The 13,760-nt window shown below is 42.0% G+C and overlaps 1 protein-coding gene across 2 annotated transcripts in view; it reads right to left on the bottom strand.

Annotated features, from left to right (window-relative positions):
• Positions 1–13,760, bottom strand: part of KCNH1 (potassium voltage-gated channel subfamily H member 1) — a 418,364-nt gene that overhangs the window by 352,160 nt on the left and 52,444 nt on the right. For both annotated transcript variants that reach the window (XM_036874642.1, XM_036874648.1), the window contains exon 5: positions 8,532–8,650. In XM_036874642.1, the coding sequence (XP_036730537.1) occupies positions 8,532–8,650 (119 nt within the window). The remainder of the gene's footprint in view (positions 1–8,531; positions 8,651–13,760) is intronic.

Here is a 13,760-nt window from a genome sequence, read left to right as displayed (position 1 = left end):
CAGGGAGGCACCCGCCAATAACTGAGCAAGAAGGTGGTTGAGGAGCCCAGCCCTTCCCGCTCTGTGCGGGGCTGCTCTACTGCCGTCTCTGCTGCAGAGCTCCCTGTCGGGCTGGCAGAGCCTCAGTCGGATCTGCACTGTGTCTGATGCTCCCCCTGCCCAATGCTGTTTCCTCCCCCTTTTCTTTCACAGATGTTACTCAGTATCTGCATCCCAGAGAACTCAACCTGTGAAAAGGGTCCTCTAGCCTGATCTATGTACTGACATAAGATTTTTTTTTAATTGAAGTATAGTTACTTTACAATGTTGTGTTAGTTTCTGGTGTATAGCAAAGTGATTCATTTCACATATATATATATATATATATATATATATATATATATATATATATATGCTTTCATGTTATTTTCCATTATGGTTTATTACAGGATATTGAATATACTTCCATGTGCTATACAGTAGGACCTTGTTGTTTATCTATTTTACATATAGTAGTTTGTATCTGCTAATCCCAACCTCCTAATTTATCCCTCCCCCTCCTTCCCCTTCGGTAACCCTAAGTTTGTTTTCTATGTCTGTGAGTCTATTTCTGTTTGTAAATAAGTTCATTTGTGTATTTGAGATTCCACATATAAGTGATATCATATGATATTTGTCTTTCTCTGTCTGACTTACTTCACTTAGCACGATAATCTCTAGGTCCATCCATGTTGTTGCAAATGGCATTATTTCATTCTTTTTATGGCTGAATAGTATTCCATTATAAATATGTATACCACATCTTCTTTATCCATTCATCTGTTGATGGACATTTAGTTTGCTTCCATGTCTTGGCTATTGCAAATGGTGCTGCCATGAACATTAGGGTGCATGTATGACATAAGATATATTTAAGATCTGAAAATAAACTGGCCCTCCAAAAGAACAAGTGCTCACACTAGCCTGAGGGAAGAGGATGGAGTGCTGAAGAATAGCCAGATGAAGTGGACTTGGTGTCCCATCCTGAGATGAGGGAGACCATGGTCCCCTATCAGGTCTAAAGCTGGAAGGTATGGTAACCCTAGTATAAGCAGTAGCAGAGGGCTGGGAAGAAGAGACAGTGCTCAGAAGGAAGTGCCCCAGATGGGAAACAGGTTGCGTTTGGAGTCACATAAACCTGGTTCTCAATCCAGAGTCCACCACTTACTGCCAGGTGAACCACAAACAAGTTAATGAACTTCCCTGTGCCCCAGTTTCCCCCTCTATAAAACTGCTCCAAGATGTCTAGGGGATTAAATGAGAAGATGAGCAGCACAGATCCTGGCACACAGTACGTGCTTCCTTCTTTTCTAGAATCAGTCCAGGAGGGAGACAAGAGGACTAATGTGAGGACGAAAGCCAGATTGCCTGAGTTCAAACAGGGATATAAGTTGGCCTTGAAAATCACATGTGCAACCCACTGAAAGGCAAAACTGCTATTCCCAGCCACTTGTGCAGTGCGTCAATTTTTTTCCTGGAGGTGGGAGAGGTTTCAATGAGGTATCCATACTCTTACTCAATCTCCATTTGATCAATGGCATTTACCAGTGAGAAAACTCAGCAGGACACTGGCTGTAAGCTTTAGACAGGGAAAAGATTTTTCTCTGTTGAAAACTTACTAGCCAACTTCCAATTTCTGGTGCAGGTTGTAAGAAGCCTGGAAATTGTCATTCCATCCTAACAAGTAAAAAGCTGTACAAACTGAAAAATCAACAACTCTTCTTAGTTCCACACAAGAGGTGAGGTCAGAGGGCAAACTATTGCACCAAAAATTGGAGAGACAGACAGGTGAATACAGAGAATCACAACTTGCCAGAAAAACCCAGAAGCAGAAACCTCCACAAGAACTAGTACCGGACAGGAAAGCATAAACTGTAACTAGCAAATTGCTAGAGGCTCAGCATGGACAAATCTGAGAGTTAAAAATTCTAGGGGGACCCAGTCATGGGCAGGGGCCTCGCACATTTGTGAGTTTTACTTCCAGGAGCTCCACCAGATTCTCACAGTAAAAATCAGAGAAAAGTACCCCCATGCTCCTGGAAAGAGGAATAGAAAAGTAACCATTTTTAAAAACACCACAGCACTCTGTTCCTCTTAAAAAGGCCTGCTCTCCGGAGAAACTAGTTAACCAGAGCCTAATTTGGGGGGTTTTATCAGAGCCTAACTCATGTGAGGATAGAAAAATACCCAATTGCTCTAGCTTCTGGCATAGAGAAAGAGAAATACACCACTGCAGGCCATGCTGCCTCATCTTGTTTGGTCTAAATGGGGAAAGAACTGAGAAGCACTTGTGAAGTCCATAGCCCAGGGGCATAGGCTCACTAAAATACTGTGAGCTAATCATGGGACTACAGAATGATTCCTCTCCCCTGACATCTTATACCACACTAACGGCCTATTTACCCTAGTTCCTTTTACCCAGTACATCATGTCCAGATTTCAACAAAAAGTTGCAAGGCATAGTAAAAGGCAAAAAACACAGTTTGAAGAGACAGAGCCAGACCAGATATGGCAGGGATGCTGGAATTATCAGACCAGAAATTTTAAAAACTATGATTCATATGCTAAGGGCTCTAATGGGTAAAATAGACAGCATGCAAGAACAGACAGACAATGTAAGCAGAGATGGAAATTCTAAGAAAGAACCAAAAAGAAATGCCAGAGATCAAAAATACTATAACAGAAACAAAGAATGCCTTTGATGGGCTCCTTAGTGGACAGGACATGGCAGAGGAATGAATTTCTGAGCTTGAGGACATGTCAATAGAGACCTCCAAAACTGAAAAGCAAAGAGAAAAGGACCAAAAAATAAAACAGAATATCCAAGGGCTGTGGGACAACTATAAAAGGTATAACACATGTGGAATAGGAATACCAGAAGGAGAGGAAAGAAAGAAATGGAAGAAATATTTGAAGCAATAATGACGGATAACTTCCCCAAATTCATGTCAAACACCAAACCACAGATACAGGAAGCTCAGAAAACACCAAGCAGTATAAGTGAAAAGAAAAGAAAAAACACTTAGGCACAGCATATTCAAACTGCAGAAAATCAAACAAAAATTCCTGAAAGAATCTGGAGGGGGAAAAAAACCCCAAAAACCTAACCTATTAGGAACAAAGATAAGAATTACATCCTAAGTCTCCTCAGAAACCACACAAACAAGAAGAGAGTAGAGTGAAATATTTAAAGTGTTGAGAAAACAAACACCAACCTAGAATTCTGTACCCTGCAAAATTATCTTCCAAAAGTGAAGGATAAATAAAGATGTCTCAGATAAAAATTGAGGGAATTTGTCGCCAGCAGAAATGCCTTGCAAGAAATTTATAAAGAAGTTCTTCAGAGAGAAAGAAAATAATATAGGTCAGAAACTGGATCTACTTAATGAAAAAGAGGAACACTGGAGAAGGAATAAGGGAAGGTAAAAGAAAAACTTTTATTTTTCTTATTCTTAAAAATTTTTTTTTAATTTTGTTTATTTTTGGCTGCACTGGGTCTTCGTTGCTGCGTGCGGGCTTTCTCTAGTTGCGGTGAGCAAGGGGGCCACCCTTCACTGTGGTGCATAGGCTTCTCATTGAGGTGGCTTCTCTTGTTGTGGAGCATGAGCTCTAGGCGCACAGGCTTCAGTAGTTGTGGCACACGGGCTCAGTAGTTGTGGCTCGCGGGCTCTAGAGCTCAGGCTCAGTAGTTGTGGCGCACGGGCTTAGTTGCTCCGTGGCATGTGGGATCTTCCCGGACAAGGGCTTGAACCCGTGTCCCCTACATTGGCAGGCAGATTCTTAATCACTGCGCCACCAGGGAAGTCCCAGTTTTTCTTATTCTTAATTGATCTAACAGATAACAAACAGTTTGTTCAAAATAACAGCAACAATGTATTTGATACTGTATACATATATACGCTTATGTATGCTTATGAATAAGTGAAATGAATCACAGCAATGACACAATGGACAGGACAGAGGAATTAGTAGTATTTTATTACAAGGTACTTGCACTACCCATGAAGCACTACGTACAGTATTACAGTCAGCCCTCTAAATCCGTGGGTTCTGCATCTGTGGATTCAACCAAGTGCAGATCAAAATATTCAGAAAAAGAATTCCAGAAAGTGCCAAAAAGCAAAACTTGAATTTGTTGCACACCAGCAACTATTTACATAACATTTACATTATATTTACGACTATTCACATAGCGTTTACATTGTATTAGGTATTATAAGCAATCTAGAGATAATTTAAAGTATATGAGAGGATGTGAATAATTTATATGCAAACACCATGCCATTTTATATAAAAGACTTGGGCATCCATGGATTTTGGTACCTGTGGGGGTCCTGGAACATATTCCCCTGTGGATACCTAGGGACCACTGTATTTGAAAGTGGACTTGGATTACTTGTAAATGTATACTGCAAACTCTAGGGCAACCACTAAAAAAATGTAAAAAAAAGTATAATATGCTAAGGAAGGGGAAAATATAGAATCATATAAAATGCTCAGTTAAAACCACAAAAGGCAGAAAAAAAGTGGAAGACAAAATAGGAACACAGAACAAGGGCAACAAATAAAAACCAGCAACAAATACGGTAAATATTAATCCAACTATATCAATAATCACTTTAAATGTCAGTGGTGTAAATAGGCCAATTAAGACACAGATTGTCAAAGTGGATCAAGAAACAAGATCCAATTATACGTTGTCGATAAGAAACCCACTTTAAATATAAACACACATGTAGATTAAAATAAAAGGATGAAGAAAGATTTAACATACTCATGCTAAGCAAAAGAAAGTGGAAGTTGCAATATTCATTCCTGACAGACCAGACTTCACAGCAAGAAAAGTTATCAGGGATAAAGAATGGCATTATGTAATGATAAAGGAGTCAATTTTTCAAGAAGACATAACAGTCCTTAATGAGTATGCAGCAAACAACAGAGCATTAAAATACATGAGGCAAAAAGTGATAGAACTACAAGGAGAATAGATGAATCCACTATTATAGCTGGAGACATTAACACCCCCTAATGGAAATGTGCAGATCCAGCAGGCAAAAAGTCAGTAAGGATGTTGTGGAACTCAACAACACCATCAATCAACTGGATATAATGGACATCTATGAACTACTTCATCCAACGGTAGCAGAATATACATTCTTCTCAAGCTCACATGGAACATTCACCAAGATAGACCACATACTGGGCCATAAAACACACCTTAACAAATTTAAAAGTATAGAAATCATACAATGTCTGCTCTCAGATCACAACGGAATTAAACCAGAAATCAATAACAGAAAGACAGTTGTAAAATCCCCAAATACTTGGAGATTAAACAACACACTTCTATTTTTAAATATTTTGAACAAAATGAAAATGAAAACACAACCTATCAAAACTTGTGGGATGCAGTGAAAGCAGTGCTTAAAGGGAAATTTATAGGATTGAACGCATACATTAGTAAAGAACGATCAAAAATCAATAAACTAAGCTTCCACCTTACGAAGCTAGAAAAAGAAGAGCAAATTCATTCCAAACTAAACAGAAGAAAAAACTTAAAATTAGAGCAGAAATCAGTGAAATTGGAAACAGAAAACCATTAGAGAAAATCCACAAACCAAAAGTTTGGTTCTTTGAAAAGATCAATAAAATCCATAAGCCTCTAGCCAGGTTAATTAAAATTTAGTAGCCCCTGGGATGGGACCCAGATGTTTGCCTCATATTGCCAATCAATGAGCAACTACTCATGCCAGACAGTTAGACAAAAACACTAACATCATTTCCATTCTTTCATCTATTCGATCAATTAAGGAAAAAAAAAAACACTTACTACTGATGAGCATCTACTATGTGCTGGACACTGTTTTAAAGGCTTGGGATATACCAGTGAACAATAAACACAATAAATAAGTAAACTGTATAGTATATTGGAAGCCGTTAAGTGGAGCATAACGTAGAGCAGGTTAAGGAGAGGATTACGAGTTAATGAGTGGGCTTCCCTGGTGGCGCAGTGGTTGAGAATCTGCCTGCCAATGCAGGGGACACGGGCTCGAGCCCTGGTCTGGGAAGATCCCACATGCCGCAGAGCAACTAGGCCCGTGAGCCACAATTACTGAGCCTGCACGTCTGGAGCCTGTGCTCCGCAACAAGAGAGGCCACGACAGTGAGAGGCCCACGCACCGCGATGAAGAGTGGCCCCCTCTTGCCGCAACTAGAGAAAGCCCTCGCACAGAAACGAAGACCCAACACAGCCAAAAATAAAATAAATAAATAAATAAAAATTAAAAAAAAAAGTTAATGAGTATTTCTTATTTTGTTATTAATGTTTGTATATATATATACACTATATATTGTGTGTATATATATAGTATATAGTGTATATATAAGGCAAATACTTTTATTTTCTTTCCTCTTTTATCCCCTTATTATCTAACATAAGATGTTAAGAGTTAAGTTTACATCACACTGTTTAAGTTACAGGATATCAAGTCGTGGAGATCTCACCCGAGGACTTTGCATCCTCTTCTGGGGAAAGGGTTGGTACGTTTTGGTAATATGCAACATAACTGGATCATGTTAGGTGGAAGTATGACTTTGTTATTATCTTTATTTGGAGATTAAGTATGGTTTAAGGAAATGTATACAGGTGCCGAACTGACAAGGATTAAACTGTAATGGTTAGTTTCATGTGTCAACTTGGCTAGGCCATGGTACCCAGTTGTTCAATCAAACACTAAGTGCTTCTGTGAAGGTATTCTGTAGATGTGATTAACATCTACAACAGCTGACTTGCAGGAAGGGAGATTATACGCCATAATCTGGGTGGTCCTCATCTAATCAGTTGAAAGGCTTTAAGAGCAAAACTGAGGTTTCCCTGAGAAGAAATTCCATCTGGGACTTCAGCACCAGCTCCTCCCAAGAGTTTCCAGTTGGCCAAGCTGCCCCACGAATTCTGGACTTCCCCAGTCCCCACGACCACCTCCTTACAGTCAATCTCTTAACATACAAATATCCTACTGGTTCTTGTATCTCTGACAGAGGTAGCCACATAGAGAAAATGACATCTGAGCAAAGACTTGCAGCTGGTGAAGGAGTAGAACACAAAAGTCTGGGGGAAGAGCAAGCCTGGTGTATAAGAGGAACAGCAAGGAATGTGGCTGGATAAGAGTGAGCAAGGTGGAGAGCAGTAGGAGAGGAGGGAACATCATTAACCAAAAGAAGCAGCGGAGCAGAGAAAGTGCAGGCTGTGAGCTGAAGGGCCTCCTTTATTATTCTTTCTACCACAAGGTGAGCCCACATCATGACAAAAACGATGCTGCCATCATCCAAGTATCTCACCTTCTCTAACACGACACAAATGAATGCCCCCATTCCCACTGCTGGCAGAAGCTTTTGGCTGCTAGAAGGACATCTTCTGTACTCAACCCACTCAACATTCCGTGCACATATGCAGAGCACCCACTGTCAGCTGCACCGTGCTGGGAGTTTCTCCCTCAGGGATATGAAAGCCAAGAGGCAGGTCAGAAAGTGCCCTGTCATCTCAGCACAGATCAGGAACTGACTGGCCACCACCAGGCAGAGAGACAGCTAACGCTGTCATCTTTGGGTAAGATGGAAATTTGCTACATGGAATGTATAATGCTCTTAATTGGTCCTACCCTGGTCTAGTTGGAAAAAAAAAAAGGCCAGGCACCACCAAAGGGAGATAACAGTGATTTGGATGCAGGACCACCAAAGACAGATAATAATAATTTGGGTGCATTAAGCCTGATCAAACATCTTGTCCAGGCTTCCCAGCCTCTCACTTGTGCCAGCAAAAGGGAGAATACCACCACCATGAGTTTTCCTTACTACAAAGGTTATGGAAACAGCAATAATTTTAAGTATATTTATTAACCTGGAAAGATGTTCATAACTTTATAAAATGAAGAAAAGGCAGTACAACCCACCTTAAATATACACATTGATTCTTAGATACATCTCAACTTCATTAATGTGAAAAAATGTATTTCTTAGGCTTTAGGAATAGAATATTTCTTAAATGCAAAAAAGAGTTAAGGCATGCCCACAAAAATTATAACAATGTTATCTGGTTAGTGGGATTCTAGGTGATCTTTATTTTCTTCCTCTTTGCTTCCTGTATCTTCTTTTCCTATAATAGTATGTATTGCTCAAATAACAAAATTGTTTATGGTTTATAAGTAAAAACCCCTTCATGTATATAGCACTTCTAGCTCCTTCCCTACTCCTTCAAAAGAGTCAGCTGACAGCTGTAATCTCAACCAATTTTGAATGGAGTTGTTTGCAGTTCCTTTTACATATCTGAGAGTACACAACTAACAGGAGTTAGATCACTTACCCAAAGTCACACATGGTGGTGTATAGACCAGCCAAGACAAGAGTCTGGGGTTCTGAAGGTCCCTTCCAAGCAATCACACTCACTGTGGACCATTTTCTCAGCCCAGGGACCCCATGGAAGTGAGGGTTAAGCTGAGCTAAACCTTTGCCCTTACCTCGGCCAGGCGGGAGTGCTTGTGGACGTTCTCGCCTTTTTGCACGCTGGGAGCCAGCTGCTGCAGGACACCCCTGCTGCTTGTCAGTGCTCTGGTCAGCCGAGCAAACTTCCCCCAGCCTGGAGCATGTGGAAGACAGGAGAGACAGGTTCAACCAGGTCCTGAAGGTGCTCGGACATTCATACCACGAGTTACCCTGTCAGAAGCAGACGCCCACCCTCCATGTCCTCCTGCACATCCGCAAGTCACTCGGCCATCCTCGCAATCAAGATTCGCTGATCAAAAAAGCACCTCGACATGCTCAAATCTGTGCAGTGATGCACTTTTCCCTTGTCCTTTCACTTGACCCTAATCATAGCTTGGTGAAGCAGGTACAGCAGGTCTTAGCACTGCTTTACAACTAGGGAGATTGAGGCACAGAGTGCCTAGGCAGCTAAGAGTCTAGAACCCAGATCTCCCCACTCTGGCCCAAGGCTTTTCTGCCAGATAACACCAGGCAATCAAGATGTTTCCCTGACTTTATGGCTCAGGCTGTTCCCAAGCCCCCTGTCGTTTGATCCTAGCAGAGACTAAGCTGGTTCGGGTTTTAAATGACTAGACAAGCTAGTCAAATGGTCGTTCCATGTACTACCTTCTCCAAAGCCAGGGGAATAAGAAATGAATTTAATCCGTGGGCAGGTGGGGAAACAATACTAGTCGATTTTAGTCTGCTCTAGGATAGGGGAAGGACAGCTGATGGCAGGTAGGTCCCCTTAAAACTAGAAACGCAAAGAGCCGAGTACTGAACTTAGAGTAAAGAAGTCTGGATACAAATCCCATCTCTGCCTCTGGCCTGCTTGAGGTCACCAACAAACTGCTTAAATGATCTGGGCCTCAATGATCTCATCTGTAAAGTGGAAATTAAAATACTCTATCTACATGCCTTAAATGCAGGATGCATTTTCCTGGTAAAACAAAGTGGCTAAGTTTAGTGGGCTAAAACAAAGACTGTCTTGAGGCCTCCTTGGCCCTCTGGACTAGTTCCTTTTACAAGAAAAGTAAAACACTGGTCTTTTTCTAATCCAGACCACTCTATACTCCAAAATCTAAGATGTACCAGTGATCTTTACTAAGATTTAAATATGTTTGAGGAATCGTTTAAAGATGCCCAAAGACAACCGTCCATTCCAATGTCCAATAAGCCATCTGCATCAAGGTTATGACCATGGCAATTGCCTCATGAGACCCCTGAAAGTCTGTAGGGGTTCTCAAAACCAAGCTTGGGGCGAGGGAGCTCCAAAGACCTGGATGTGGGGTACAGCAAATAAACAGAGCCTGCAACTATTTTTACATGACAGCTAAAAGCAAGACGAGGCGATTTGATTTTTGTCCTTTAGAGTTTAGAAGTAGCCAGCGCCTTGCAGCAGAAATCTCATTTACCAAATTTTACCCTGGAGCACATTTATAAGACAGACTCAGAATCCAGAGGACAATGAGGTCAAGCAGAGTGATGGCCCTTTTTCTGCCCAACCTTTAAGAATCAAGATCTGTATAAATTTTGTCAACGTAAAAGAATAGCAAATCAAGTTCCTTTTTATCTCATTCCAGAAGTTCTAGGCTTTAATAAAAGATAGTGGAATTTTCATCCATCCCGATGCCATTAAGCAGAGATATGGGTCACCTTGAAAAGAGGCTCACGGTGGTCGGGCTGCGGGGACTCCCACTGATGTTGACAGGAGGGGACAGCCCAGACTCTCCAGGGCTATTTGACGTCTTCCCCAAATGGGCCATTCATGAAAGTGTTCACTGGAATTTGCTTGTGTGAACTGTGGACTAGAATTTTTTAAAGTCTCTTTCAGAGTCAGGCTCTCCTTCAGCTGAAAATAAAGCTGGAATTGAATTCTGCAAAGTTTTTCAAGAGGAGCAGAAAGTATATTTTTCAACTGGCGAGAAAACAGTTGTGCACTCAAACATCAGCAAGGGCTCTGAAACACCACCCCCCCTCCATTCAATCCTACGCATCCACCACCACCACAACCTACACTCTGGTACCAATGATAAGAGGGAGCTAGCAGGGCAGATATCCCAGACCCTGCTTGGCAGGGCTCAGGGCCCTGGTCCATCAGATGACATGGCACAAAAAATGAAAAGAAAGATCCCTGGACTTCAGGGCACTTCCCCAGGCCCAGGCTAGCCCCTCACTCTAGGCCTGATTCTATTTTCAAGAATGTGGCTCTTAAAAGAGTTGGCTCTCAGGTGGCTGAGTGAAGGGCACAGGAAGGCGAGTAGGTGTTGGATTGGGAAATGGACAGGCAGTGTGAAATCTACCAGGATGGGCAGACTCTGCCTATTCTGAAGGAAGGAAGAAAGTTCTTTCCCAAGCTCCACCCCCATGTTGTCCTTTCTGGACTCTATAGACACTTTATAACAGGACTCATGCTGAGCCAGATGAAAGAACATCATTCATTCACATATTAATTCTAAACATAACTACTATGTAAATACCATCACAGTGCTAAATCCTGGGGATACTAAAATGAAAAATGGCACAGACTCTGGCCTCAAAGAGCTTGTACTCTAGTAGGGAAGACTGATAAGTAAATAAAAAAGTATGATATAGTAAGCTAAATTCTGTAACAGGTGAGTAGAGGACGCTATGGCCAAGACTGTCCAGAGAAGGCATATCTAATCCAGGCTGGGCAGTCAGGGAGGGCTTCCCACAGGAGGTGACACTAGAGCAAACTTTTAAAAGATGAGTAGGAGCTAGTTGAAGTCAGGAAGGAAAAGATAGACATTCCACACAGAAGGAACAGCACCTATGAAGGCAGAAAAATCCTAAAACAGCGTAATATGTCAGTGAAGAGTAAGACCTTCTTAATAGCTAGATGAATGGGGCATGGCCCATAGAGGGGAGGAGGATGCAGGCAGTGGCCTGAAGTAATGCTAAAGAGGTTGTCAAGGGCCAGGCTGAGAAGAACTTAGGTGGTAACAACCTAGATGGCAAGTTAAGAAATTTGAACTTCAACCTGAAACCCGAAGGGAATCCAATGAAAGAGTTTAAATATAGTAGGGGAATTTTAGGACAAAATGGCAGTGTGGATAGTGGACTATAAAGAGGGCGGAGGGGGTTTAACAGATAGAAGACCAGTCAGAATCCCAGGCAAGACACCATGAGGGCCTGGACCAGTGCTATGGCCTGAGCCAGGTGACAAGGGGAGACTTGAGAACAGCTGCAGAGGTAGAATCAATGGCTGTAGAGGGAGAGAAGAGGCAAGCCAGGTGGCCTCTGGGTCCCTGGTTTGGGTGACTGGAATGACAGCCATGAAATGAGATTAAAAACACAGAAGAAAGTCAGTCAAACTGAAAAAGACAAGTATATGATATCACTTATATGTGGAATCTAAAAAAATAATACAGATGAACTTATTTACAAAACAGAAACAGACTCACAGACATAGAAAACAAACTTATGGTTACCAAAGGGGAGAGGAGGAGAGGAATAAATTAGGAGTATGGGATTAACAGATACATACTACTATATATAAAATAGATAAACAACAAGGACCTACTGCATAGCACAGGGAACTATATTCAATATCTTGTAAGAACCTATAATGGAAAAGAATCTGAAAAAGAATATATATATATTGATATATATATCTGAATTACTATGCTGTATACCTGAAACTAACTATAAATCAACTATACTTTAATAAAAATTTTAAGAAAACACAGAAGAGAAGCAAATGGGTTTGGTGGAATATGAACGTACAATTTGGACCAACAATGTCCCTCATAGCAGAGCCATCAGGAAAAACACTCCTGGAAAAATCAATTTCCTATTGTCCAAAGGGTCAACTGGGTGAGAATAAGCCAATGAGAATCCGGCTCAAGATGATCTTGCTTAAGGGAAGCCACATGGTCATTTTCCACAAGGAAAATAAGGCAGCTGCCTTCAAGGAAGCCTTTCCCTGGTACCACCCTACCCTAGCAGAATTGCCTGCTCCGACCTGTGTAGCCCCATTTGCCTTAGGCAGACTTCTATTAGATCACTGATTAGGCTTTATTGTTCTTATTTGCTCACCTGTCTGCCTATCTTCCAAACAGACTGTAATGAGCAGGGGCTCTTACACATTTCCTTAAGGTCAGCACCCAGCATAAGGCTAAACACCCCAAAGACACCCAGTAAGTGCGTGTGCTGAATAAATGTGCATGAAGAACAAATTGTGTTCTCTCATTGTCCTACTTCTACCTGGGTTTCCAGTAGACATAAAGTCCCAAAATATAAGTAGCCCATTTTACAAACTCTGTTAAGCTTTAGGAAGTATTTCTGCACCCACCCTTCCAATTATATCCCATTTGGGAGTTTAACAGTGAACTGAGCTCAAATGAAGAAACCCCTAGCTCAGGGTTCTTCCAGCTCTGTCATAAACGTCACCACAGGGCAGGCAGAGGCAGGGCTGGGGGTGCCATGGGAAGATCAAAAGCATCACATGATCAGGAAAAATGAGAGGGGGCGAGCAGGAGGGGAAGAGGAAGCATGAAAGGGAAAAAAGGACAGAAGGATGGGAATGCAGTTTGCAATCTAGCAAGCAGCTAAAAAGGATTTACTGGGTTCCCATTCTCAGTAAGCACAACCACTATCTCCCTTGCTTGAGCCCTCATTGGCTACTGGTTTCAACTGGGGTGAGTCCCCCGCTAGGCTGCTTTAGCCCACACATCCCTGTATCCTCCCTAGGCCAAAAGAGATGGTTCTGGGACGAGCTGGAATTCCAGTTCCTCCCAGGGTAAGTCCAGAGATACTAGGAAAGACAGACCTACAGGCCCCTCCCTGGGAAACCACGCTGAGCCACTTGGAACAGAAGTTGCACAGGACTCCTTAAAGTATCCTCGCCCTGGTGAGGAGGCGATGAGGCCGGGCTTGTCCTAATCTGAAGAGTCACAGATTCTCTTAGAGGAGCTGGTGCCATAACCCAACATCCAGCAGAGAACAATCAATGGACACAGGAGACCACCAGGTCAATGTCGACAATGACTAGGTGTCCTCAAGTCTTCCGCCCCAGACCTTTTCCCTATTGATGTGCAAATAACCAAAAACCTAGGAGGGCTTCCTCAAGCAGAAGTCACTAACTCATCACCTTTCAGTCATCCTAAGGGCCGAGAGAGAAGATGTTAATATTGGTGGTGGAGAGGGGGCCTGTGGCTTGTATCCATTACACTCTTTCTTCCCCAAGAGCACCTCACATATAT

This window comes from Balaenoptera musculus, chromosome 1 (genome assembly GCF_009873245.2).
Source record: "Balaenoptera musculus isolate JJ_BM4_2016_0621 chromosome 1, mBalMus1.pri.v3, whole genome shotgun sequence".
In the NCBI taxonomy this organism is placed as follows: domain Eukaryota; kingdom Metazoa; phylum Chordata; class Mammalia; order Artiodactyla; family Balaenopteridae; genus Balaenoptera; species Balaenoptera musculus.
This window is presented reverse-complemented; position numbering and strand designations above follow the sequence as displayed.